This window comes from Microchirus variegatus, assembly GCF_963457635.1.
Source record: "Microchirus variegatus genome assembly, chromosome: 11".
NCBI classification, from domain to species: Eukaryota; Metazoa; Chordata; class Actinopteri; order Pleuronectiformes; family Soleidae; genus Microchirus; species Microchirus variegatus.
In genome coordinates, this window is record NC_139812.1 from 8,250,579 (window position 1) to 8,276,755 (window position 26,177).

The following is a 26,177-nucleotide window of genomic DNA, read 5'->3' on the forward strand; positions in this document are numbered from 1 at the left end:
ATAGCACCCCCAGAGCTGATTTACAGCTTGCTGGCCACTTTAATAGGTACACCAGTTAAACTGCAAATATCGCAACAGCCAATCACATGGCATCAGCTCAATTTATTGAGACTTTTAGACATGAATATGGCGACGGTGTGCATGGTTGATGGTAGCTGTTCAATTTCAGAAACCGGCAGGACGGTGGAACAGTTGCCTCACGGCATGAGCTGGGGTTGATTCCCAGTCTGGGACCTTTCTGTGTGGAGTTTACATGTTCTCCCCCGTGTCTGCGTGGGTCCTCCTCCCACCATCAAAACATGTTAGAATGTTAAGACACATTAAGCCAGGTTGGGCCCGTGTGGTGGCGTGCTGTCGCAGCGGTTCTGATCAACCCTCCACCTGACCTCAAAATTTTGTTGTGCAATTTTGGTTGTATTATGATATTAAAGATGATTTCCTTTCCTTCCATTTCCTACTGGGGTTTTTTTTGCCAGAGGTCTTTGAAGAATGACCAGGGAATAGTTACACAAATACCCACTTGTTACAACCAAGGTATGCAGAAAACTATGCATGAACAACAAGCTGAAGCAGAGGACACTCATACTGAACACTTATCCTGTGTACCTAATAAAGTGACCAGTCAGAGTAAATACAGTTCTATTTTCTATCACAATTCTTCTCGTGCTGCTATTCAGGACACACAGACTTGTGGAACTCGATCTGAGCAGATTTTGTTTTATTTACAAATTCACTTTTAGATACTTGCATTCTGTCCATTATGTCATAGCATTTTGCATTAACTGCTGATCCAACACGGATCGAAGTGGGGATCCCACCAGCCACTGGAGGAAGGGATAAATACAAATACAGCAGCCAGTCAGCCTTCAGAATCTCTCAGCAGCCCTGCTCGCCACCACTCTGATGTTGCCATAGACCTTTGAAGGTGGACTTCCTGTAAGGGCAAAAGCGTTTGAAGGTCACAACAAATTGATTCAATAAAAGAGTTTAAAATGTCACAACTGTAATTCCCTATTTAAAGTCTTACCTAAGATTAAGTTACAAATTGCTGTCCGTGCCATCTTGATATTCTGGAAAGATCCCAATATGTGAACTTTTCTGTTGAGAGACATTAAAAAAAGAAATCAGGCTGCAGATAAACAACACAAATTACTACTACAACTCCAGCGTGGGGTCAAGAGAGAGACAAACACAGTAAAGTTTAATCAAAGACTCAACTTTTGGAAAAGTGAATCAAATGGTAAAAACAGTTGTTTTTTTTCATTTTGGTTTTCATCTGATTTGATAATAAAGTATAATTTTTTTGTGTGACGCCCAAAGGAGTGCATGAAGAGCAAAAACCAAAAAAAACATTTATCTTTTCTGGTTCTTCTGACCGAAACTGCAGTGAAACTCCAATAAAAAAGTGATTTGAGTTGTATTGAAATCACTGTTAAAGGATGCTTACGTGTCTGCAAGTACAATACGAGTCTTTGTGACATTTTCAATGGTGAATTTCGTTTTCCCTCCCTTCCCTGCGATTCTTCCAATGGCTCTGGATAAATGGTCTCCCTTCAGAGGTTTCACTGTCAAGATAGAACACACAAAGCAATAATTACACACCAGGGGATTTACGTAGTTTTACAAATGTTAAAAACAGACAGAAGGCACCACATGTTGTGGCTGTCTTACCGTCAGTGACATCAAAGCTTTCTAAGAAAAGCTCGTCTAACCTGATGAGAGCAAGGGCATCCTGGGAAGATAAAGTATGATGTCAGTATCAGGCACATTCCTCGCCACTTCTACCCACTACCATAGTAATATTGTTAAATAACAATGAGGCTGAACTAATTTATATTCAAATTTTGCCACCAAACCAATAAGATTGACTGTAATTGTGAAGAAAACCAATCATTAGAATACTTACTTCCACCTCAAATCCTAAAACAAATGCTTTAACAAAATCTGCTGCTTTTGTGAGTGCGCTGATGTCCTCTGTTTCTTTGCATGTCTGAAAGGAAGACATTGCATAAATCAGGGACACAACAATCAATAACAAAGAAAAACATAACAAGTGGGTATTGTTGTAATATCCAAAATTTCTTAAAGAGGCTGAAATAACTTACTTTGAGTTCAACATTTCTAGTTTTGAGGTTGAATCTGACTTGGAGCTGAAGTTTCTCTACGATGGGAGTGAAAATCTTCATCCAATTCTCCTTCAGCGGGGTATATCTGTGAGCTGGGACGGGGATTTTATGCATCTGGTCTGATCCCTAAAACACACACAAGACTGTGTGAAAAACTACTTTACAAAACCCCGATCTATAGCACAGAATGTACTTAATTTTATATTTACAACAACACCACATTAATTAGTTTTAAACCACGCTTCAAAGCAGGGCAACAAGTAACATTTGTATTAATAATGAATGCAAATTAAGCCTAGAAAACATCAGAAAAAGTACAGTCAAACGATGGAAAATAAGTAGAGTTAAAAACATCAGCAACACGTGATCATGATCAAAAAACAAAACCAGAATAAAGGTAGTTGGATTGGACTGAATATGTTATGTTGTTTTGCAATTCTACACTTCTTTTGCAACCTTTGTGTTTACGTGCGTTTGATGAAGAAAACACTGGGGCTGACACTGACAAAACTAGCTGTGTGATTGCACACATTGTTTTCTATTATTTTTGGACATTTGACATACAATAATACAAAATGAAAAAAACAAAAATGATAACACAAAACCGTCTATAAACAGTCTATAAAACCAAACCTGTCTAATCATTTGGGGTTCCTGTAAATAAAACTCCTGTTGACATAAGTGGCTTAAGAGGAGTTATTGCGAGATCATAACTAACAATGTTCAGTTGAAGTGATTAAAGAGACAACAGCAGTTTCTACACAAACAGCATAAAAACAAAAAGTTAAGTGTTTACCTGTAATCTGTCGCCTGAAATCGGTGGAAACTGCGGCCGCTTGACGGCCACAGGCTCATCTGTGTCCATGCCCACTCCATCTTGTTCACGTTTTCGTTTCTGCGTCTTTTTAGACTTCACTTTAGTGAAAGAATCGGTGTCATCTTTATTCTCCACAACAGCGACGGAGCTAGGGGCAGTAGTTTTGTCAGCGTCCATCGCGAACCGAGACCAGAGACCAAATTAAATCAAATTAAATTAAATTAAAAATTTGGACAGAAAGTACGGCACGACTGCACGAGGGATATCCTCGTGCGACTGAAAGGACCCAACATGACACATCAGTGATGCCTGTAGATAAAAATAATAATAATAATAATTTTAGTGTTTTAATTGACAAAAAGAATATCTCAATGGGTTGCTAGAGTTGCGTTTTATCAATCAATCAATCGTCTATAGAGTTCAACGTTTATTTTAATTGTCAACATTTTTATCAGGCATCTCTTTAGACATCTACTCAATTGTTTTGGTAGCGACACTCTTCTTCGTTGGTGTTTTAGGGCATTCGTAATGTTGCATTACTGCCTCCCTTTTATTAATGCTCCCTGAATACTTTATTAAAATCGCCTATATGAAGAAAGTAAGTGGCACAGACCTGTCTGTTGAACACATTTGTTTGGACTAATATTTGCTGTATCTTAGTTGTTATATATTGTATGCCTTTGATGTCGAATGGTCAGAACGGAACGACAACAAGGAGGCAGTCGTGTGACAGTAACGATTCCAACTGCCGTAAATCACCGGAGAGGAAGAAAACGTCAACAGGAACGTGTTTCTCATCACTTTCCAAGACAATATCATCCTATTTACGGAATATTTCCCTCAACTGCAACAATGTCAACACCTTTGTCGAAGCCTCAGATTATTTCGCACATCCAGAAACGCCTGAACTACACCGTTTTTGACAGTAAATGGATTCCGTGCAGCGCGAAGTTTGTCTGCGTGGGGAACTTTGCGAGAGGAACCGGAGTAATGCAAATATATGAAGTACAGCAGGGGGAGGCTCAGCTCATGAAGGAGGTAAAAAATATGTTAAATATATCACGTATGTCACGCTTATCCTCCTTTTCGCCTCAGAAATGTACCAATGTTTGTGGCTTGCTTAAGGCTTCTAGAAAAGTATTGTTTGCTTGTTGTTTCCATAGTAACAGGCAACAAGTCCTCAAGCCGTGAAAAATGTCAAACATCTTGTAATGTATAATTACAGATGATTCAAGAATACTGTGTAACTGCCTCTGTGGTCTTGAACGCCTTGATAAGAAGTCAAATGTGTTGCTTTAAATTGACTGGGACATATTTAAGCACATGGTGGAACAGGAAATTATATTTAAAACCTTAATTGAAGGCAAATGTTGGATCATTAAAAGTGAAATGCTGCTGCAGTATGATATTGAGTAACAAATGAGTTCTATTCTGACCAGACTTGATTGTGTCCCTGTTCACTTGTCTTTCAGACAGGTCAGTTACTTTCTCAATCTTGGTCCCAGGTATCCACGTTTGAGATGCTCCAACACACCCGATTCAAATGGTCAGCTAATTGACAAGCCCTGCAGAAGCCTGATAATGAATCATTTATTTGTAAAAGGTGTGTTGGAGCAAGGGAACTTCTACAAAATGCAGGGCGATGGGTCCCCAGAACCAGGATTTAGAAACCCAGAGTTGCTTGACATGAACACAGGAAATATGGAGAGTTGTGGAAGGGACTGACTGTGGTATAAAGCTCATTCATTACATTAACAGCTTCTAAAGAGTTATAAAGAAGAAGAATATTCTATTTTTACTTTACCTACGATAACAATGCCCAGTGTCTGCAAGTGCTTCCTGACATTTTAAGCAGGCATGCTACTGCAGATAACATTGAGGTCAACCAATTTTTGGGAATGCTGGATCAAAGAAATCGGGGCAGCTGATTGCCAATATGAGGCAGATGCAAATTGGACACTCTAAATTGATTGTAGAGTGAGAGTGGATGGTTATGTATATCTATGTGGCCCTGTGATGGACTTGTGACCTGTCCAGGGTGTACCTCACTTTATGCTAGCTGGGATTGGAACCAGTGCTCCGCATGACCCTCATGTGGAGGATAAAGCGGTAGAAAAAAAATCAGTCAACTTCATGAATTGACTGATTAATTGATCTGCTTCCATCAACATACTGTATAGCAGTCACCGAAATACAGCTGCACAAGAGTTGAAAAGCTCACTTTGAAAAAGTAGACAAAGTGTGAAATAGTTTAATTTTGTCTAGGCAATTTCAGTTAAAAAATATATATATATATTTTCCATTTTCACTTGTTTCTCACTGCTTGCATCTTATATTCCAGGTAGAGAAACCTAAACCCATTAAGTGTGCAACATTTGGAGCTGCTTCTCTTCAACAAAGACACGTAGCCACTGGGGATTTTGATGGAAATCTTAATATCTGGTATGTCAGTCACACCCAGAAAACGCAAAACAGTCATGTTATTTTATTAATTCAAAGTTATTCTAAAACGTTATGTAATTACTGATGTATCAGGAATGATGTCTGACTGATGACTGAATTAAAAGGAAGGGAAAGGACCCTGTTTTTAAGTCTGCTGGATCAATCAGTGTAAATGCTTCTGTAATTAACAGGAATCTGGAGGTGCCTGAAGTACCTGTGTACAGTGTAAAGGCACACAAAGAAATAGTGAACAGTATTGATGGGGTTGGCGGCCTGGGGATTGGTGACGGTGCACCTGAGATAGTCACTGGCAGCAGAGATGGTTTGTTGTTATTTTACAATTTAAGCCTTTATGAAGCATTTACATTTTAAGCACAAACTTTCATGTTCAACTCTGCTAAGATGCTGTTTTTCTCTCTTGGTTACAGGGACAGTGAAGGTGTGGGATCCCAGGCAGAGGGATTCACCTGTAGTCAACATGGAGCCTGTAGAAGGAGAAACCAAGAGAGACTGTTGGACTGTTGCATTTGGTGAGTGAAATATTAGTGAAACAATTAGTGAGAGAACATCTGCAAGTTTTAGATAACCAGGGCTGTCCAGTTTAAGATCAGGCACCTGCACTGCCTACTTTTGGTCCAGTTAAAATTGCTGTTGTTGTTTTTTCCTCTGGGTTATTTGCTTGTGTGGTATCACTTTACAACTTCAAACCATCTTCAAATCATCGTGAAAATGAATCAGTGTACATTTTCCTTTGACCTTTTAATTCAAAGTGATTGTGTCATTGGAATCGCTGTTGTTCTTATGTTTGCTGATGACCTGGTAATATTCAGACCTACAGTGCAGAGCAGCAGCAATTACTAACATTGTGCTCACTGTATCACATCTTCGGTAGCTCCTCAGCCCTTCAGCACTTGGTATTTTTCAAGCTTCTTGTGTTTCTTACACCTAATGTCTTGATGGAACAAGAAGATATCGTCAGATCTGTTTCAGGCCTCCATCGTATGTGGAATAAATCATTTAAAAATCCAATAAGTGGGCAAATCAGCTTCTTCTGCTGAGGCTGCTAGGTCTCCCTTTGTGTCCACTGTTATGAAGCACTTATACAAAAATATCATGTACAGTTTAAATCTCCTCTGAATGAGTCTGAAAACAGCATTGTGTTCAAAGTATTGGTGAGCGATCCTGTATGTGAATTGTATGTTATATAAATGTATAATTTAATGTAAATTTAGGTCATTCCTACAATGATCAGGACCGCTGTGTGTGCGCTGGCTATGACAATGGGGACATCAAACTCTTTGACCTGCGGAACATGTCTCTGCGATGGGAAACCAACATTAAAAATGGGGTAAGGTCATCACCTGCAATAACGTGGTCAATGATGAATTAATTTTATCCACGAGTGACATAAGAGCCCCTGTGTGTGTGTGATTGTATTTGTTTTGTTGTAAATTGTAGAATAGTTTAAGGGATTTTCTTCTTGACATCTTTAGCCAGTGTGGCACCAACTAAAGAAAACTACAACTTGTTCCAATAAAAAGAGGATTTGAAGCTGGCAGCACTATTCAACCAACTCGGCTCTGAAGCAAAGAGTCATCCTCACATTGGGAAGTTGGGGTTTTATTAGGATTAACTGTCCAAAAATACATTGTTTCGTTTGCGCTGCAACCTATACCCGAAACACACGAGACACAAAAGCAGGGACAGATGTGGAGACAGAGTTGAGACTTGACTTCCCAGCATCATTTAGACTGTATTTAAACCACAGGGAAATCCTAAGGTTAACACACATTCGCTTCACATGTCATTCACATAAAGCACTGCACTGATTTCTTTAGAGTCGTCTCTCTTATTCATCACCTCTTGAACGTAGTTAAATCAGCCAGGAGTGATAATGTCCGTTTCAACACTTTCAGTTATGTGGAAAAACTAGTGGTGAAGCTGTTCCCACGTGTTTAATATCCCAGGGAGTGACTGTTATTTTTTCTGATCTCATGAGCAGGTATGCTGTGTGGAGTTTGACAGGAAAGACATCAACATGAACAAGCTGGTGGCAACTTCCCTCGAGGGAAAGTTCCACATCTTTGACATGAGGACCCAGCACCCCACCAAGGGCTTTGCCTCCGTTTCAGAAAAGGTAATTGACCTGGGGGGGTCAGACAGATTAGTTTGGCTCTGACACATGGAAAAAAAATGTCAAAAGATGATTATCATTATTGTTGCTTTTACATTTGTATGGTACAGAGGGGAGTAGAGGCACCGTTTTCACAGCTGGAAGAGTTTATGGTCGTGTTTGTCTAACTTTCTCTGTGGCTTTGCGACACTAGGCCAAAAATGACACACATATGGGAGAGGTGTGTGACTTTTTGTGGGAAAATGGTAGAAAAACACACTTAAACTGGCATTAGTGCTCACACACACCCGTGCTGAGCGTTTGCCAGGTCCGAGATCAGAGGCCTGTCTTACCTCTCTAAATATTTGTCCAGTTTTTCAGAGCAATCGACAGACAGTACATCCATGTTTAAGACCATGAATCATAAGGTTCCGCCCCATATTTTTGGTCTCAAACTAAATATTTATGCAGCTCAATAGAGGCTGAAGCACTGGATTTATAATTACAGCAATTAACTAGATATCCAAAACTTCATTAACATCAACTAATTAGATCATAAAAGGGAGTATTTTCTGGTGTTTCAGCTTGAGCAATGAGAATCAAACATTTGAGGCTTTTGGAAACACTGAATATATTTTTCACAGATTTCTGTCATTTTATGAACCAAACAATTAATGTATTACTCAAGAAAATAATAGACGGATTGATCAATCATGACGTAGTCATTAAATGCAATCAATCAACAACACAATAGTTGAGATGGAAATTTACAGCAAGTTTGTTCTTAAGATGTCATTTTCTGTTTCTTTTAGAAATGTTCAAGTATGATGCACTACCAGAATCTTTGTTGAAATTTGGTACAGTGGTATCTGTGAACTCATCAATATTTGTCACTTATTTATTATTATAATTAGTAGTAGTAACAGCCAATCTTACGAGCAGAGAGGTCCACCTCTTAGTGGAGTTCTGGCTCTTTATTAGATAAAATAGTAGATGACAACATTTTCTGTTGAAAGACACAATATATTATTTAAATCATAGTACATCACTGAGAGCAATTTCAAGTTGAAGTTGCAGCGTGCAACAGTTGGTGCTTTGTTGTTGTTGACGAACAGAGAATGTAAATGAAACAGACCAACATTTGCCATTTCTTAATTTTCGGCATTTGCTGAGTCACTAAAAAAATGTTTCCTATATTTAATATTTAGTTTATAATTTTTTTGTTGACAATACAGTAGTATATAACTGCAGTGCACATAACATGTAGATTGGAGTGACATTAGTGTTCAATAACCTGTTACTGAGTTAAGAAGTTAAGCAATTATTTTATTTGTTTGCATTTAAAGGGACACTATGTAGTATTTATGGGTTTATATAACCCAAAATCCACTTTTTTATACATATTATGTTATCCTGCATTGTCTAGTCGCTGTATAATAGTTTTTGTTTTATTTTCATAGTGTTTCAAAAAGTCATGTAAAATAACACGGTCGCGGGCCGCGGTTGCATAGCCACTGTTAGCAGCGAGACGCCATGTTTCTACCGGAGCCTGTAAGGACAAACGCGAGAGAACAAATCAAGCGTCTCTTTACTTGTAGAGACGGAAGTCCCGCCTCCTCTCTCTCCGCTTCGTCTGCTACGGCCGCGGTAGCTCGCCCTCTCCCTCGCCTCACGAACCTCATCTGCTGACACGGAGAAAGACGACGAGGACGACATTTGACCGGCTGCGGATACCGTAGCACTCAGGGAAGGGAGGGGGTGAGCAGAGCAGCAGGTCTTTGTTGTAAATTTCAGCCTCTCCTCTAGATGGCACTATAAACTACTTACTTCACCTTTAACAATCGTATTTCATCAGATGGAGGAAAAAAGAAAATTGGCCACATCAGCATGAATTATCTGCCATCAACTGTCCTGATCTCTAAAACTCAGCATTGACATCTTGTGTCCTGCATCCTTAATCACAAAATGGCTGTTGTTAATCTGACCTGACTGCAGGAGTGTTTGTGTGTACACCGCAGTCGCAGCACAAGGACGGGCGGGAACAGGAAGTATTTATACCGTCAATCTGCTGATCTTTGTCCACTGTTGCCGTGTTGCTGTTACAGACAGAGGGGGAAGACACACAGCAAGGGAACGCGGGTGGAATTGAACCCAGGTCACTGTAATGGGCCCTTTGCCCAACAGAGCACCAGCACAAAGTAGTTTTGGAAGAGGTTTTGTGAAGTAAATGATCCCCCTTCTGTATTTTAGGCTCATAAGTCGACCATCTGGCAGGTGAGGCATTTGCCTCAAAACAGAGAAATCTTTATGACGGCAGGTGGAGCAGGAAACCTACACTTGTGGAAATAGTAAGTAGATGTTTCTCGTATGCTGGACTACAATAGCATTTAGTTCCATTTCAATGATCATTATCTGTGAAATATTTGTCATTTTGTTTACAGTGAATATCCTGCCAAGCGAAGCAAGAAGGACTCGGATGGAGTGGATGTGGGCGTCGCCGGCACAGTCAACCTCTTACAGAACGTCACTCTGTCCACACAGCCAATCGCCAACCTGGACTGGAATCCTGACAAGCAGGGCCTGCTTTTGTGTTCAGGCTTTGACCAGACTGTCCGCGTACACATTGTCACCAAACTCAACTTGGTGTGAAAAAGTCAGCAACGACTAAGACTGGTGGTCTGTGCAGCCTAACGCAAAACAACACACGCCTACAGAGATTGAGTGAGTTCTAAGTGGTTTAGGAAAGCAAACGTCATAAAATATGTCCACTCATAGACAAAAATAGTACTTCTTACAAACATAAATGAAGTTTGTGTACAGGAGGGTGGGGAGGGAAAAAAAAGCTGATATGAGTGACAAAAACATGTACTATTTGGTCTTACTGGTTGCATTTAGATGCAGACAGGAGTTTTATATCAAATTGCAATAGCAAACTGTGCACATGAGTCCTCTATGATTGAGAGCTCTACAACACAAACCTTTGGTGTGTAAATCATTGCCTTTTAATGAGGTTCAATTGTGTCTGTGACCATATTTGCACAGATTATTCCCTGCTGCAGATCTACATCTTCAAAATCTAATTTATATCCAAGTTGTACTCCTGTTTTTCTCTTTTGATGTCACAACATCTTAGTGACAACCTTGTTTTCAAATGAAATGTGCTTATAAAGTAAAAAAAACCAAGATTTTCCCAGTGTCATCTATCCAAAATGAAGATCTTAACTAAGGATTAATGATGCAAAAGGATAAACCCATGATTGCAAACATTATCATATCCAACATTTGAACTTGAAAAAGCCCTGCAGCTCTTCATCGTCCTCCTGCCTGCCATGCATAGACGAGTAGACACTTCTCAGCAGGTTGGTCATGGACTTCTCCTCCAGGATGTTGATGTATTTCTCTATGCTGCCTACACAGAGAAACAGAAATACTTAATCCTTTAACGAAATCCATTTAAAACAACGTAAAATTGTATTTTGTTTTCAAATCAAACATCTCCTGGAATAATGCAATATAATAATATATGCATGTGTTTGCACTGTATGCTTTATCATGTCATATCCGGGTCATGGCACCAGTACAATGTGATGCATCTTTATAAATAGAATGTTTTGACATGTCACATGATCGTGGCGGCAGGATTTCAATACAATGTTATAAATTAAATATAGTCAAAGAGAACACGGAGAGGCAAGTGAATTGTAGTGATTGGTTGTGTTTCTTGTCACGTGATGTTAAATGTGTAAAGATTTTAGTTTTAACAAAACATGGAATATCTATAGTACTTATACCAAATTCTCAACTTGTTATCATAATTGGTCAGTGTTTTGAACAGTTGCAAATGTTTTGGCATGTCATGCCAAGGAATATGTGTGATGACAACGCAGCCATTTTGACTTTCATTCTTTTAGGTTTTAGCTAGAAAAATCACAGGTGTGACTGATTACACTAATGGCTTTGTTCAGTTCATACAAGTCAGGACGGTGTGACCATGAGCCGTCATTCATTTGATCATTTACACCTGTGATTATTCTACTGAGCACTTTCAATTAATTAATTAGTTAATTGCACTTAACTTTAAGATCCAGTTAGAATTGGTGACCTTTAAAGGTGAGACTTAAGATTATAATAAAGGAAAGACTCCTCAACCATCCCTTTCGAAGGTGTGTTGGGGAACAATGGTTCACATACCGGAGAGGAGGAAGTTTTTGCTTTAAAATGTAAAACTCATGCTCTGGCAGGTTGGTCAGTTTTGGGCTTTGCTGAAGAAACATAGCAGTCAAAGCAGGGCCAGGCCAAAAGGACATAAAAAGGTTTATATTAATCTTGCCAATAATCTTAAGAGAATGTTTTTATTTTGTTTAAGACTAATGCCAGTGTGTCGAGCGCTCGGTGAAAACAGTAATGGTAATCACTTAGGCCCATGACTTTTCCATATGCCGCGATGCTGGGGCCCAGCTGTGGGTGATGGTACTGCTCCAGTGCCATCAGTAGACGGACGATCTCTCCTGTGATGAAGGCATCATCAAAGCTTTGCTCAGCGACAGGCTTCAGAGGAAACCTGCAGTACACATCCACAGCAGCCAGAGGCTCTGATGGCTCCAGCAGCTGCACAAGCTCAGTGTAAGCATCATGGACCTAGAGAACACATCATTCATTGAATGAGGGAAGTTCACTTTTAGTTCATTCAGGTTATCCTAACAGCAGTAGGGCATCAGAGACAGACCAGTCACTGAGGAACAACTCTAAGAAAACATTTGGACATTAAACAGTGATTTCCAAATTGTGTGCCACAGCCCCCTGGTGTGCTGTGAAGGTACCGCAGGTGGGCGCTGGGCATTTTCTTACCTTTTCCAAGGCAATCAGTTTCATAAAAATATTTTTGAGTGAAATTAAGTCATCACATTTTACTGTATGGCAATGCAAAGGCCTAATTCAGACAATCTACATTATTTTCTGCCCGTTTATAAAATAAATTATATATATTTTAATGTTTATGTGGGCCACATAAGATTTTCTGAATTTAGAATGGGCCATAACAGTCTAAAGAACAGCTGTTTTAGCGTATGAGTGCATTAGTGAGTTAATCATATTTTATCCTTACAACAGTATTTGTTCTTTCCAACAAATGTTAAATACATTCAGCTTACAATGGTTTGTTTTCTTAGACGCATTATTTAGTTACTTTTAAATCCTGATATTTTAAATAGATTGAGAGCAAAAACTTTCTTGTCTCGGTTACACTTTTATACACTTTTTTATTTTATTTTTTTCTACTGTAAATCTGGAGTTACACAGTTTGGTGGGTGTGAAACTGACAGATAGCAACTGACCCCTGGTGCCATGAGGATGACCTCTCTGTAGAGCTGCTTCGCCTCGTCCTGAGTGTCTGCGGAGTGAGAGAGGGCGCGGGCCAGACCGAGCCGCGAGACGTGAGACCTGCGGTTCATCGGACTGGACACAGGGATTCTGTCCTCCACTGGAGACACTGTAACTACACACATAAAGTTTAATTAACTCCTTTGAAAAACAGAGACACTCCGGCTGTTTCACAGCACGTGTATTTTAAAACCTACTTGACCTGATTATAGTTTATGTCTTCTAGAAAGGTAGGAAAGTTGGGCTTGAATTTCAATTTAATTTAATTTTAATAGCGGGTCAAGTAGCTCATGCATTCTCATTTTTACAATGAATCTTCAACTTTAATCTTTATATTTCTGTCCTGCATCTTTTCATTTGTCATACAGTATGTCCACTGGTGCTGTTGACTTCATGTCTAAAAAATACCATCCATCCATACATCATCAACAACTTCAAAACAGCAACGTAATCAATTAAAAAATAAGATGCATTTCCTGAAATCAAACTACTACTTCAAGCTAGAAATGTTGTCAACTGACAAGGTACCTTCTGTTTTTTTGTCGTTTGTTGCTTACCCTTTGCTGTCTCGGTATCAGGGCAACACACTTGTTTAGACTTGTTGGCAGGGAGCTGGGCTTTATTAGTTGCAATGCTGGAGGCTTTAGTTGATCTATCTGGCTTTGCTGCTGCTCCAGCTCGCCCCCTACAGGAAAGAAAACATAAACACAAAGGCACTGAAATACACTACGTTTGATTTGTGCTCATTAATTATTTTGGTCATTGTTCAAATAATTCACATTTTCAAATCTTTGACAAGAACTAAACTTAAACCTTGCTGTGGGGAAACTATCAACATTGATGCAGGATAGCAGTGAAAACCACATGCAACCACAGGAAACTATCCCTGAATAAAGAGAAGTAAGCAAACAACCACAGAACAGGTTTTAGACAGTGTGACTCACCTGATTGCTGGGGTTTTGGCTGCAGGCCGGGCAGCTTTCCCTCCTCTAACAGGGGCTGGAGGTGTAGGAGCAGGAGTTTTGATCACAGCTGCAGTCGCACGGCCATGACCAGGCCCCCCTCTGCCCCGCCGAGCACCTCTCTTAGCCACACTGGACTCAGAAGGCCCCTTTACTGCTTTTGGCTGGGCGATGGATTGTTTGGCAGCCTCCTGTCGCTCCTGCCACCACCTTTGTTCTGAGCAAACAATGTAAATAAATGTGAGCATCAGAGGTGGAAAAAGTACTAAAGTTCTAAAGTTCATTTGAAATGTACTTTAAGTAAAAGTTACTTAGTTACTTTGCGTGGGGTGTAGTAGAAATATGACAAGGGGTCAGAAATCCAAAAGTATTTTGGAGCTCACGCGCCCGGCTCGACACAGGATATTACGTCACTTTTGGCGCGCGCCCTCTATGTTCACGCGCCAGTGCTGGTGTTAATCACATCATCATTCGTCTGGTTCTGGTGTATATTTTCGCCCTGTCGGTTTTCATTGAGCTGAATTTTTATTTCTACTCAGTAACGGATAGGATTTATAAAGTAACTAAGTACTATACTAATACTTGGGTCAATACGTACTCAAGTAAAATACAAAATCCTGATTTTAAATTTTACTTAAAAAATACAAAATACACAAAAAAAGTATTCAATACAGTAACTTGAGTAAATGTATTTCGTTACTTTCCACCTCTGGTGAGCATGAAAGCTAATTTCCTAAAGGATAATAATAATTCCTTAAAGGTCCAATGTGTAAGAAAGAATGATGCTGTATGATGAAGAGTGAGACTGTATGTTGTGACAAATGTAGGATGCCTCTTATTATTCCGCCCTTTCCCAAATCAGGAAACTACAGTGGCCTTTGCATACCAGAACAGACATTGCCATTCTTTTTTGCCTGTGCTGTAAGCAAGTATTGTTGTTGTTGCTGAAAAAAACACAGCAGGACAAGACAGTGTCCCCTGTAAAGCAAGGCCCTTGCCTAAAGTACCAAATAATTTTTAGTCTAAAGCAATTATACACTTATACAAATAAATAAACCCTCTAAATGTTACACACTGGGCCTTTAATGTGAGGACTCACTGGTCAGCTGCTCAGGTGGCTCCCCATGCTGTCTCCTGTTTTCCAGATCAATGCTGGCCTGGAAGCTGAGGCGGGCGTTCATTATGACTTCCTTTGACCTGTCTGAATTTGGGTCATTACCATATTGAGCCAGCTGAGCCAGACCCAAGAGACACAGGGCATAGCTGTCCCGTGGTGTGGTCACTACTGCCAGCTCACATGTCTATACAGAACAGAGAGGGAGATAGAAAAAAGAATGTTCTGTCATGTCATACGTTGAGAGACAAAACAAGACATTTCAGAAAGAAAATCAGAAAAACCTGAATTATTATCATGGGTAACACCTGTGTTTGTTCTATACTATTTAATGGAAAAACTGGCTGCTGTAACTAAAGGTTTATTTAAGACATACACATGTTTATATACAAGTTATTGGAAGCTTGCTAACCTATAAAACCAACTTTCAACTATGTAATTCCATTAAAAATGCCAAAGATTATAAGCTTTGACAGACTCTCAAAGATAAATCAGCAAACAAACTGGATACTGTTATAAAGACATTGAACCATTCCTTCTGGAAAGTGCCTTTTTGGCAATGGTTTTATTTTTCAGCATGGCAACGATTCCCAAACACAGTCCTAACGCAGTGAAATCATATGATAAAACACTGACAGTAATGGATTGAGCTGCACAGAGTCCAGACCTGGATAGTATAGCGGCAGCGTGGAATTATGTGGGCAGAGAAACAAATAAAAGATGCCTAAATGAACTCCTGATATACTATAACAGATGATGACTTTAGTAAAATTCTTGCACACTGTATTTTGTGATTGTTTTTTGAAAAAAGAGAACATCAAAATAAAAATTAATAGTCATTAACATGGCTAAAACAACAAACATAGTGGTGACACAGTACAGTGTATGTAGTACTGTTAATTTAGCGTGTCCTTACTTTCTCCTGCATGTCCAGCAGTTCCTGACACGGGACGATGGATGTGAGGTGTATCAGAGCTGAGAGGGCCTGGCATCTCTTTGCCAATGGGGACTGTCTCTTGATGTTGTCCCCAGTCTGGCGCTCACTTTGCTGGACCAGACTTAGCAGCAGAGCGAAATGAGCATCCAGCAACACCCACTCCAGCTGCCTGCTCACCTCGCCACGACACACACACTGACTCACACTCTGGGCAGTCAGCACTGCCACACTGATTGTGTGCGTTCCATCGCAGAAACAGTGGAAATACAGAGTTTTCATTCGATGGCTAAACACATAGTAAGTACACTGATTTATACTGATGTGAATGTGATAATAGCACAGATAAAAACAGTCCTACATAACGTACGTGTGATAGACCTGTTGGACACTCATGGCCTTCTCACACAGTGTGTTTCTCTGCAGCAGTTGGCCCAGTGTGAGAAGTCCTCGCAGGAACTGTGTGTTGAGGCTGGACAGAGTCTCTGATTGATCCTGCTTCACCCAGCTGTAGAGAAAAAAAAGAAAAATATATGAAAAAGGAAACATGGGCCAAAATGCCAGGGTCCCATACAGACTCAATGACATCAGTTATATAAGAAGTCAAATCTGATCTCATGGTGGTCACAGGAGACACATCCTGGATGCAGTTTCAATTAGTTTTAACGCCAGGTGTGGACAGTCGTACTTAAATGCCCACATGCAAAGAAATCAGAGGATAGATAATAGATAGATGTCAATAACTGGTTTGAATTGATCTCTACTGTGTTTATCCTTTAATTTTTCATCCCGATGACTGTTAATATACAGCACATTTTTAATCTAACCTTTAACATGCAATATTAATATTATCAAAGAGTACTTTGGTTCAATCTAACAGACAGTTTTTTTTGGAGTTTCTTGCACAACTTAGTATATTTTCAGGCACTGATGGAGATGGGGGTTTGAATATCAAGAGCAGGGATGACACAGCAGATAATATCCCATCCGCTTTCTCACTATCCTCCTGCAGGATTAAACAGAGCATTCTGGTACAGTACAGTCACTCTCTCCCTCCTTTGCTGAATGCATTCACCTCCACACGCACGCACGCATGCACGCACGCACACACGCACGCACGCACGCACGCACGCACGCACGCACGCACGCACGCACACACCTCTTGCTGCAGCGCTGGCTGACAAAGTGCTCCAGTCCCTGTTGTAAGAACAGAGTAGCCTCCTTTTCTGTTTCCTCTGTGGCTTTCTCCTCCTGCTGCAGCAGAGCCAGTCCAGTGAAGAATCTGAGAAAAGAAAATGAAGGCAGCACAGAGGAGATGTACAGCTCTGACTCTTGAGGTTCTACATCTTAGTCCAGGCCCTGTTTACTAAGGTGATCTGCCAAGCTTTGTGAATCAGGGTGAATGTAGATTTGGCAGTTTGGCAGTCGTTTTGGCGAGAGCATTTGGTTGAGAGGTTGGTCAAATTAGCTTTTATCTAACAAATGCATAAATCATGAAATATATACAATTTCTAAAAACTTGATATCTGTGAAAATTAGGTAATAACATTTCTGCTTCTACTTCCCTCAGTATGTCTATGATCTGACCTGAGTGCACCATGCAGGGGGCGCAGTGCAAGGCCGCTCTGCAGATGCTGCAGTGCTTCTCTGGTCCTTCCCTGAAGCAACAGCAGCAGCCTTCCTACATGTAGGTTGTACTCCCAGCTGTCTGGACTCAGAGACCAGGCGTCCAGGTATTTCATCAGCGCTTGGTGGAGAGCGCTGTGGTTCTCTTCATCCTGCACGGCTAAATTCCGATCCTACAAATGAAGAGAGGAAGTTCAAATACAGCTGCCTTTTAGTGCTTTGATTTCAGTTGCAACAGAATATGGCTGAAACAGAAAATCCTTTTTTAGAATTAAAGTTTCTTATTAGTTTTACTCTATCACTCAAATGCAAGGAAAATAATAAGAAATTATTCTTTCCAATATTTAATAAAACCTGCGACACCAAGACTAGAAAAATAGAGAATTTATAAATCTACAGTATGACCTTGCCAGTTTTCCTGGACAGCCACATATAGAGAGTCTGAACATAGTCGGCTTTAGTGGACTGCCCCTGCTCTTTCAGCTGCTGATACTCTTTATCCAAGGCCTGGAGCTGGTTCTCCACAGTGGGCGTGCCCATGAAACCGTGGAGTTTACACACAGCCAGAATTTCATCCTGACGTGCTGATGATCTGCCATCGCTTAATTCATCTCTGTCCCTGAATGCCTGGATATGAAAGGAAGAAAAAAAAGTGAGGAAACTAGAAATTAACATTTTGCATCATATGTGATTTCTTGCGTGTATAATATTAGCTGTAATCATCTGAGAATAAATACACCACCAAAAAAGCTGAAAGAGCTTGTTTTTGCCCTCAAAAAGGCTTCCTGACACTACCTTCCTCTGAAGGCCGTACATCTCTGTGGCGTAGTACTGCTCTTCCAGAACAAGACCTAACAGGAAGTGGAGTCGGGCCTCTCTGGTGCTCAGTCTGATAGCTGAGGCATAGTGGTGAGCAGCCTGCTCCAGGCTGTGCAGAGGTGACTGGTCAACCTCACACTGCAACACACACCCTGTGGACATGTGAAAAAGAAACACTGAAAGTCCTGCAAAACATTAAACTCAACATTGAGGGTTTAGTATTACGATATTGGTCATTCTATCACTTGCAATAAATTAATCAAGAGAAACCAACTAGCTGTTAGACATTTTATGATTTTGATTATCAATCATTTTCACATTTTTACATCACCATAACATTTCTGTTTTGAGATAAATGTCTTTCAGGATTTAAAAACAGGATGATACATTCACTTCAATTGCAGTAAATGTAACAATAACTAGGTAACTTGTATGACACAGTGCCTCTGTTTTATTCAAGCGCCAACACGTCTTCACTCTCTTAATAATGAAAGACATAATCTCCTATTTGGCTGCCCTTTCTCTCTTTTACTTACAAAGGAGTGCATGCATTCTTAGCATGAAATATTCAGAGAGTCTAACTTCCCCTGGCAAAAAGCATATTTTATCTGTCAGACTGCACGGACGCCACAGCATTTATGTACTCGTTATATTATAAAACATATGGAAAAAAACACACTTTGCCATTTTTATTGGATAGAAAAGTCCTTTTAACTCATGATAAAGGTTCTGAGGGCCTCTCTGTTCCTGATGTTAAAGGGGAACATTGCCAATCTTCAACCAGTTTTGTATCAGAGTAATAACAATGTTTCATTTCCCTCATCATATGATGGCATGCAACATAAGATCTTAACACTGCTGGAGTGTTTCGCTTGGAGCTGATATCCTTAATCAGCATTGCATGAACCAATTTGGCAGTGGTTTGAATGTAACAGACATTAGTTCACTACATAAGACAAGATAACCCTTAATTAGTCCCACAATGAGGAAATGTACGGTGTCACAGCAGCAAAGACAGTAATGCATGTACAATACAGAAAATCAAGTATGAACCCTTAGAACACAGAACATTTTGTCTGCTTTTTCCCATTACTATATTTAAATGTATATGCAGAGGCTATAAGAATGTGCAATATAGAGTGTCTTACACATTCATTGTACACACTATATAAACACGCCCAAGCAAAATTTACTAAAAATTAGCAATTTGAAAATATGTCACGGTTCAAAGTTCACTTGGCTCGTTTTCATGAACAAAAACAAAAGAAAATGCTCTATTTTGTGACTTCTGCACAATTATTGCAACCTTATATCACCACTAAAAATGTGATATAAAGTGAATCATAACTTACATACGAATGCATTTTTAAAGCCTGAATATGTGACCTACAGTATAAACACATGCACCCCCAGGATGTCCAAATAAAGAGTTGTGTATTATTCCCATGCCGCATGAGCACGTAGGGTTAACATTATAAAAAAATAGACTTGACTATACAGGTATTGAGAATATATACAGTATGGGCGTATTATTATTGTTATTATTATGATTAATAATAACACAGTTGTAAATTAAATAAAAAATTGTTCACAAAAAAATAACACAGTTGTAAAGCAAAATGTAATATGTCACAATTTACATTTCTTCATCAAGATTCTTCCCACAGGTTTGTGAGATGCTGCTCACATTGCCAGGCAAAGGAAGTCAACCACAAGAGGTCAGACAGTATTTATCATCGTTTGTGTGAAGGCTCTTAGTGAAGATTAACTGTTCCTGCTATAGCGTTGTCTCTCTCACACACACCCCTCTCGCTTTCAATCAGTCAACTGGGATCAGTCTTAAATGTCACAACTCAGAAGCATCAAACGCGTTGGAAAGGCGCAAGTGTAGCTGTGAAGAGACGAGCAGTAACTTGATTGTGAGGCATGACCGGGAGTGGAGGCTGACCACTAACGAGCCCATTTTCATGTATTTTTTAATGGCTGAAGCTGAGCTGCCGTGTCAAGAAGGCAGAGGAGGAAATAATCACCCTTTTGTTTTCCATTCACCAGCAAATGATACATTTAAATCCTTGGACACTTTTGTTATGTAGCTACAGAATTCAAAAGGAATACAATTGATTAAATTGTAATTTAGTGTAACCATCATTCTATCAGTAAAAAAAGAACAACAGGAAAAGGAATTTTGATCAGATATGGTAAAACGGCTTTTATCACAGTAATGTGGATGCTGATTTACAGTAAGTGTTCAAAATCACAAGATACCCACCCACTATACCTGCAATCATCAGTCAGCAACTCCTAACCACACAACCCTAAGTTACCAAACAGACTATGCTCCTGTGAGTAAAAAACTGACATTTTTTTCATGTTTATGTTCATTTTTTGACAAATATTATTTGATTGTTCATATTGTTTCATATTCAATAGATTCCTGTGTTTAAGGCCCGAGTAATGCCGTATAGATTGAATAGATTGTGGATGCATTACTGATGCAAGTCTAAACCTATTTTGATTTACGTAATAATACTACTTTGTTTAATTAATCAAATGCAGATTTATAATATCCTTTTATATTTGCCTTATATAAACAGTTGAAATGGCTTCCTGGATCCAGTGCTTGAATCCCAATCCCACCACATCAGATTTCACTATCGTTTCAAGGCATTGAATCATTGAATCATTGAAGATTTTTGTAGGAGGAAATAATTTCTGTATCATTATTATACCAACATCCAGAGGATAGATGATGCGTGACTTCCCTTTACTGTAATGTCGAAAAGTGTATACATGCCTGGTTTTGGCAGGTGCTGCTGGTAGAGTTGCAGGTAATCCTGGGCCAAAGCACACAGTTTCTCCACAGAGTCTTCCCTTCTTGTCATTTGTAATTTTTTCTCCCAGTTACGTACCTGTCAAAGATGTGGAAGAGTGCCAGTCAAACAGAATATATACATACAGAAACTTGCTGTTCATTGCTTTGACATGGCCTCCAGATTATATGTGGATTTTTCCTATATGTCTGGATAGATAGATAGATAGATAGATAGATAGATAGATAGATAGATAGATAGATAGATAGATAGATAGATAGATAGATAGATAGATAGATAGATAGATAGATTGTCCTCCATGTTGTGGTCTACTGTTTTATTTTTATAGTTTCTTGTCATATTTGTATTATTTTAATAGTTGTCAGATTAAACATGGAGTGCTTTAAAAGTTACAAGAGTATTCAGATGTGTATCTAAAGCAGATTCATGCCAACTCAGGTGACGCGATTGATTTATTACCTGCAAAGTGTGTTTAGTCTCTATCTCCAAACAACTAGATGATGCAAAGTGCTTCTTGTACCAACTTGTCTCTGTCACATCCTTAAAAAAAAAAAGAAAAAGAAAAAAGAAAGCATGTGAACCCAAGTCAAGTGCGTTTACAACAAGCTCTCTGCAGCTGCTGAGGTTCCGTTCATTCAACGTCAAGGTGCATGAGTAACAGTAACTGTTCACTCTGAAGGCTTTCCACAAAGGATCCGATCTCTGTTACCTCACACTCACGCACACAAACACGAGATACTTTTACTGTGCAAACTCAACCAGCACTTAGTCACCGTGAAGGGAGCACTGACTTGTAAATAAAGGATGAGCAGAGACGAGGTCGATTGCAGTGATTCTGGCTGTGCAGAGAACTATTTAATCTTTCATACTGACCTTTGAGTCCAGGTCTCCTGAGGGTTTGTGTGGGCAGTCAAGAGAGTGTGACCCCAGCTCAGACAGTTTCATCACACGGTCACATCCTTTGTTCAGAAAAATCACAAATCAAATGCACAGTGCACGTGGCCACAACTGTAATATTGTCCCTCACAAGTGAAATGTAACATCATTCACAAAAGTGGGCAAAATGTTTGCATTAAGATTCTGCAGAATTACTGCGGATATTGGGGATTGTGCAACCTATGCCCCAACAGCTGTATTTTAGTACTTCTATGACTACAAACATTCATCTGATTAATAATCGTTTGTATGGTCAAGTAGGGTTTGACATCCACGGAAAAGGCTTTGGCGTTTTGGTACAAAACAAGGACAGGAACAAGAAAACAGACACGTTAAAAGGTTCAATAAAGGATCAATAAAGATTAAATTCAGAAAGCAAAAGCACCTACTTTGCAGGAAATAGCAAAATAAAAGCTTAAAAATAACAGTGTGGTGTATATTCGACTCTTGTGTTCTATTATTATTAAAAATATTTCTTTAAGCATTTAACCAGGACGTTCTTGTATAACATTCAAAACTCTAACCTCTGACAGCTGAATCCATGAGGTCTTAGTTAAGTAATAATATCCCCTTCATTAAAAGAACATAGTAGCTGTCTATAGTAACACCGCGCTACATGATAGTATAGGTGGTGTAATCACGACTGTTGGGAGGTAAGACAACTGTGCGTGGAGTATTAACAGAGTAGATATACTGTACAAGCTTTGCACAGAGGTAGAGTTGCTCCAGTGGCAGAAATAATTTAACTGAATGCAAAAATTTTTACTGATGGAGGAAAATACTTGTACTTAGACTCAGGGTGTAGGTTTAATTGTACTGTAAATGGCAAGAACGATTCTCTAAATGCAACCTTGTGATGAAACATTTAGCTTATCATCTGTGTCCCAGGGAAGGTTGTAAACAGAATATATCCTTGTATTGTTTCCTGCTCAGCTTGTGTGTGTTCATTACTGGTGTATAATAAGGATGAGATCAAATTCACAATCACTAATTGGTGTGTGTCAAATAAAAAATTATATTCTTTGCCGGTACATGAGCTCTGTTTCAAGTCCTTTACCTCGGTAATTAAAGAAGCACTTGACCAGAGAAGAAGACATCTTCCTGTCAAGGTCCAGCTCAGGGACTTTCCAGCCTTCTCCCAGAGGACGATCGCTAAGTGGGTCGACCTTTGATCTCCTTGCCAGCATCTCAATATAAGGTCTTGAGAAGATGTGCTTTGGGTCACTGCAACTCAATGAAAGAACCAGTTTGAGCTTGACTTTTGTTAAGTCATTATAGTGTGTGTGTGTGTGCACACACAACATGATGCATGATACTGAGCTCCTCATCAAATGAGCATGGACAGAAAGTGTGAACATTTATGTTGGTTATCCTGAATAAACAAAATAATTGTGATTAATGAAAACATTTTTTTTTTAAATTTAAGCTTTTGGAAAAAGTGCTCAAATACAGATGAACAGAGGATACAAATAAACACATTTGTGTTATTATAGATTTTTTTAAAGAAGAAGAACATTCTAAAGTGTCCATAATAAGATCATCATCATTTATGAGGTCCTGCTCTGACAGGAAAGATGCAGGCTCCCCGTTGTGGCACTTCAAATCTCACATGAATTGCTACAGATTTTCCCCATTTATCATTATCCAAAGTGTGAGTGTGAATGGTTGATTGTATCTATATGTGGTCTTGTGATGGACTGGCGAACTGTCCAGGGTGTATCCCACCTTTCACCCTATGTCCGGTATAAAACGAGTGAGGTGATGCTTGTGATGCTAAATAATATTGTATATATTATTTCATAAGAACAACATACTTGTTTCATACATGACAGACAACTTGTGTTCTCCATCTCTCTCTCCAACTCTCTGCTGAAATTGGCACATTTTATTGTGTTTACTGTCTGACTCACTTTAAAGGTGCCATATGTAAGAATGTGGCCAAAAACGGTTACTACATTCAAATTCAAAATACCGAGGTCTTTTGGGTTTTCGTTTTCTGACGTAACTGGCAACCCGTGGTTGCTCGGCAACTGAGACTCTACTGACTGCAATGATTGTTAGACGGCGGCAGGTGGCGCCACATGCCAAAACATGATTTCAAAACATAAACATGATTTGCAGTCTGCAAAAGATTTTTTTAATGCAAATATTTTGGCTGTACTGTTGTTGTTGGTGAGTTCAGTTTGTTATATGAACATTATTCCTGAGTCTCTGTGACATATTAGGAGGATTTTATGACCAGTTTCTTTAGATTTATTTCATAATGCACCTTTAAGAATCATTTTCCTTTTTATAGGTTTCTTTGCTGCCAATGTTAAAGAGAAGTTGCAGTGGAACAGCTAATAGTAATGCCCTGCACTCTCTCTAAGGTGAACTGTGATTGGCGAAAGCTTCCTGTGATGGGATACATTTAGCTAAATCTGTAAGTAGAACCTGGAGGAGCTGCAGAAGGGTCTTTTCCTTCTCTCAGATAAAAAATCCTGCCCAGTGCATATCGCATTTTTTTTCCATATTTAATTGCTACAATTAACAACTCTTAAAGAAAACGCTTAGTTAGGATTTAGTGACCACTAGTGCAAACACACATAATCTGCAAAACCACACACACACACACACACACACACACACACACACACACACACACACACACACACACACACACACACACACACACACACACACACACACACACACACACACACACACACACACTGCTGTAACTACTTCTGCTAATACTTCCTCACCTGTGGTTGATAGATACAGGCCTATAAAAAGCACTCAGGGACACTGGACATTCATAGTCCAGCTGCTGCTTCCTATCAGTGAAGGTCACGGCCATAGGAATTAGTCCTCGAGTCACCAACACTGTGTACACCTGACAGTTAGAGAGACGGTGTCAGATTTACTTTAAGAGGAAAACAGCACGTTAAGATTTCAGCAATGCCAGAGAGAGCTGCAACACTTCCAAAGTGTACAGCACGTGTTGAAAAACAACATTCCAACAATGCATTGCTATTGCTCAAACACACACAGCCTTAAATCACATCAGTACTGCTGCCCTAATAAGCAGTGGTCCACTCATATGTGACTCAACCTGTGAATTACTGCCATCTGCTGAAAACACTGAGATCTCCACCACCGTGTCTCCAAAATTCACCAGCACTGGTTGAGAGCAGTCTGCTCCATTCACTGTAACTTTGATGCTTTTGTCTGGTACACTGGGAAGCAGCTTGACAGCATCACAGTGAAAGGGGACAGTACCTTGAATAAAAAAATAAAACAAATAAAAATTTAGAATGAAAACATAAATCAGATATGTTTGCTGTTGCATCCCAACTGCGTAGTATCATAGGTTTACTCACTATTATATTCATAGACCTTGCTTGAAAATGCAGGATGAACTGGAATATCTCCTTCCATACTGAGATTACTGAGCTCTGCGATCCTTGCAGACAGCTTGTTGATTTCCACACGGTATTTCTTTATGGTACCATCTTCAGCTACCACTTCAATTTCTACTCTGGTTGACCCTTCATTCAGTTTTATTGTCCTGGATCCATCACCAAAGAGCTGCAACATTTAAAACAAAAAAAGAAAAAGGTAAAATGTAGGTGATAGTACACATTTTAGTAGCAAGCATCATAGAATTTGTAATACTCACAATGTTACATGAAGCCCTACAGTCACTGGTGAGCAGGTCCAGAGTGACATTGTTGACACTGCTCTCCACTCTCATTTTGTAGTCTGTAACTTCCTGTGTGAAGTCTGGATGGAGCTTCCCACCGGAGACAATCAGCTTCTCTAAATCACAGTTGTCCATAATGTCTCTCAAAGATGTTTCTGTCACTGCTTCAGCCACAGCAGGAACAACAGACTATAACTGCTTTCTCTGACATCACGACACACCCATCTCCATTTACCGCACTGACGCCTCGGGTTGCCATAGCAAACACCTGCGCAGCCATCCCATATCCCTCATAGCCTTAAAAAGCAATTAAAAGCAACTCACACCAGAAACCTTCCTCTTTTAAATAAAGTCAGACCGACTTTCTCACAATATTTATGAGAGTATTTAAAT

At 39.6% G+C, this 26,177-nt stretch overlaps 4 protein-coding genes across 4 annotated transcripts; 1 reads left to right on the top strand and 3 right to left on the bottom strand.

Annotated features, from left to right (window-relative positions):
* Positions 1-707: 707 nt before the first annotated feature.
* On the bottom strand, positions 708-3,228 carry pno1 (partner of NOB1 homolog). The gene is made up of 7 exons (XM_083897267.1): positions 2,923-3,228; positions 2,106-2,252; positions 1,907-1,990; positions 1,672-1,732; positions 1,448-1,565; positions 1,028-1,098; positions 708-934 (listed from the first exon to the last, which is right to left on the bottom strand). Exons 1-7 carry the CDS (start codon positions 3,118-3,120, stop codon positions 867-869), a joined length of 747 nt encoding a protein of 248 aa, XP_083753393.1. The 5' UTR covers positions 3,121-3,228; the 3' UTR covers positions 708-866.
* A 520-nt stretch (positions 3,229-3,748) lies between these two features.
* dnaaf10 (dynein axonemal assembly factor 10) lies at positions 3,749-10,175 on the top strand. The gene is made up of 8 exons (XM_083898198.1): positions 3,749-3,981; positions 5,285-5,385; positions 5,577-5,707; positions 5,814-5,915; positions 6,618-6,733; positions 7,388-7,522; positions 9,749-9,846; positions 9,940-10,175. The coding sequence occupies exons 1-8, from the start codon at positions 3,796-3,798 to the stop codon at positions 10,145-10,147; spliced, it is 1,077 nt and encodes a 358-aa protein (XP_083754324.1). The 5' UTR covers positions 3,749-3,795; the 3' UTR covers positions 10,148-10,175.
* A 581-nt stretch (positions 10,176-10,756) lies between these two features.
* Positions 10,757-15,036, bottom strand: LOC310934467 (uncharacterized protein). The gene is made up of 6 exons (XM_083898199.1): positions 14,939-15,036; positions 13,822-14,056; positions 13,435-13,562; positions 12,832-12,992; positions 11,914-12,136; positions 10,757-10,907 (listed from the first exon to the last, which is right to left on the bottom strand). Exons 1-6 carry the CDS (start codon positions 15,018-15,020, stop codon positions 10,768-10,770), a joined length of 969 nt encoding a protein of 322 aa, XP_083754325.1. The 5' UTR covers positions 15,021-15,036; the 3' UTR covers positions 10,757-10,767.
* Positions 15,020-25,919, bottom strand: LOC310934316 (uncharacterized protein; the record flags this gene model as incomplete). The annotated part of the gene is made up of 14 exons (XM_083898010.1): positions 15,020-15,036; positions 15,083-15,140; positions 15,870-16,119; positions 16,258-16,395; positions 17,047-17,169; positions 17,475-17,686; positions 17,919-18,140; positions 18,309-18,470; positions 22,037-22,122; positions 23,157-23,323; positions 24,844-24,974; positions 25,194-25,360; positions 25,462-25,669; positions 25,761-25,919. 14 exons carry the CDS (start codon positions 25,917-25,919, stop codon positions 15,020-15,022), a joined length of 2,100 nt encoding a protein of 699 aa, XP_083754136.1.
* Between the last annotated feature and the right edge of the window lie 258 nt (positions 25,920-26,177).

Coding starts and splice junctions, on each gene's coding strand:
- pno1 (XM_083897267.1), bottom strand. CDS start 3,120: ATGGACGCTGACAAAACTACTGCCCCTAGCTCCGTCGCTGTTGTGGAG. Junction 1,991..2,105: donor CTAGAAATGTTGAACTCAAA/GTAAGTTATTTC, acceptor TCTTCCTTTCAG/ACATGCAAAGAAACAGAGGA. Junction 1,099..1,447: donor CGTATTGTACTTGCAGACAC/GTAAGCATCCTT, acceptor GTCTCTCAACAG/AAAAGTTCACATATTGGGAT.
- dnaaf10 (XM_083898198.1), top strand. CDS start 3,796: ATGTCAACACCTTTGTCGAAGCCTCAGATTATTTCGCACATCCAGAAA. Junction 5,916..6,617: donor CTGTTGGACTGTTGCATTTG/GTGAGTGAAATA, acceptor ATGTAAATTTAG/GTCATTCCTACAATGATCAG. Junction 7,523..9,748: donor TTGCCTCCGTTTCAGAAAAG/GTAATTGACCTG, acceptor TCTGTATTTTAG/GCTCATAAGTCGACCATCTG.
- LOC310934467 (XM_083898199.1), bottom strand. CDS start 15,020: ATGAACGCCCGCCTCAGCTTCCAGGCCAGCATTGATCTGGAAAACAGG. Junction 14,057..14,938: donor GCCACCTGAGCAGCTGACCA/GTGAGTCCTCAC, acceptor TTGTTTGCTCAG/AACAAAGGTGGTGGCAGGAG. Junction 10,908..11,913: donor TGGAAAAGTCATGGGCCTAA/GTGATTACCATT, acceptor TTCTCTGTGTAG/GCAGCATAGAGAAATACATC.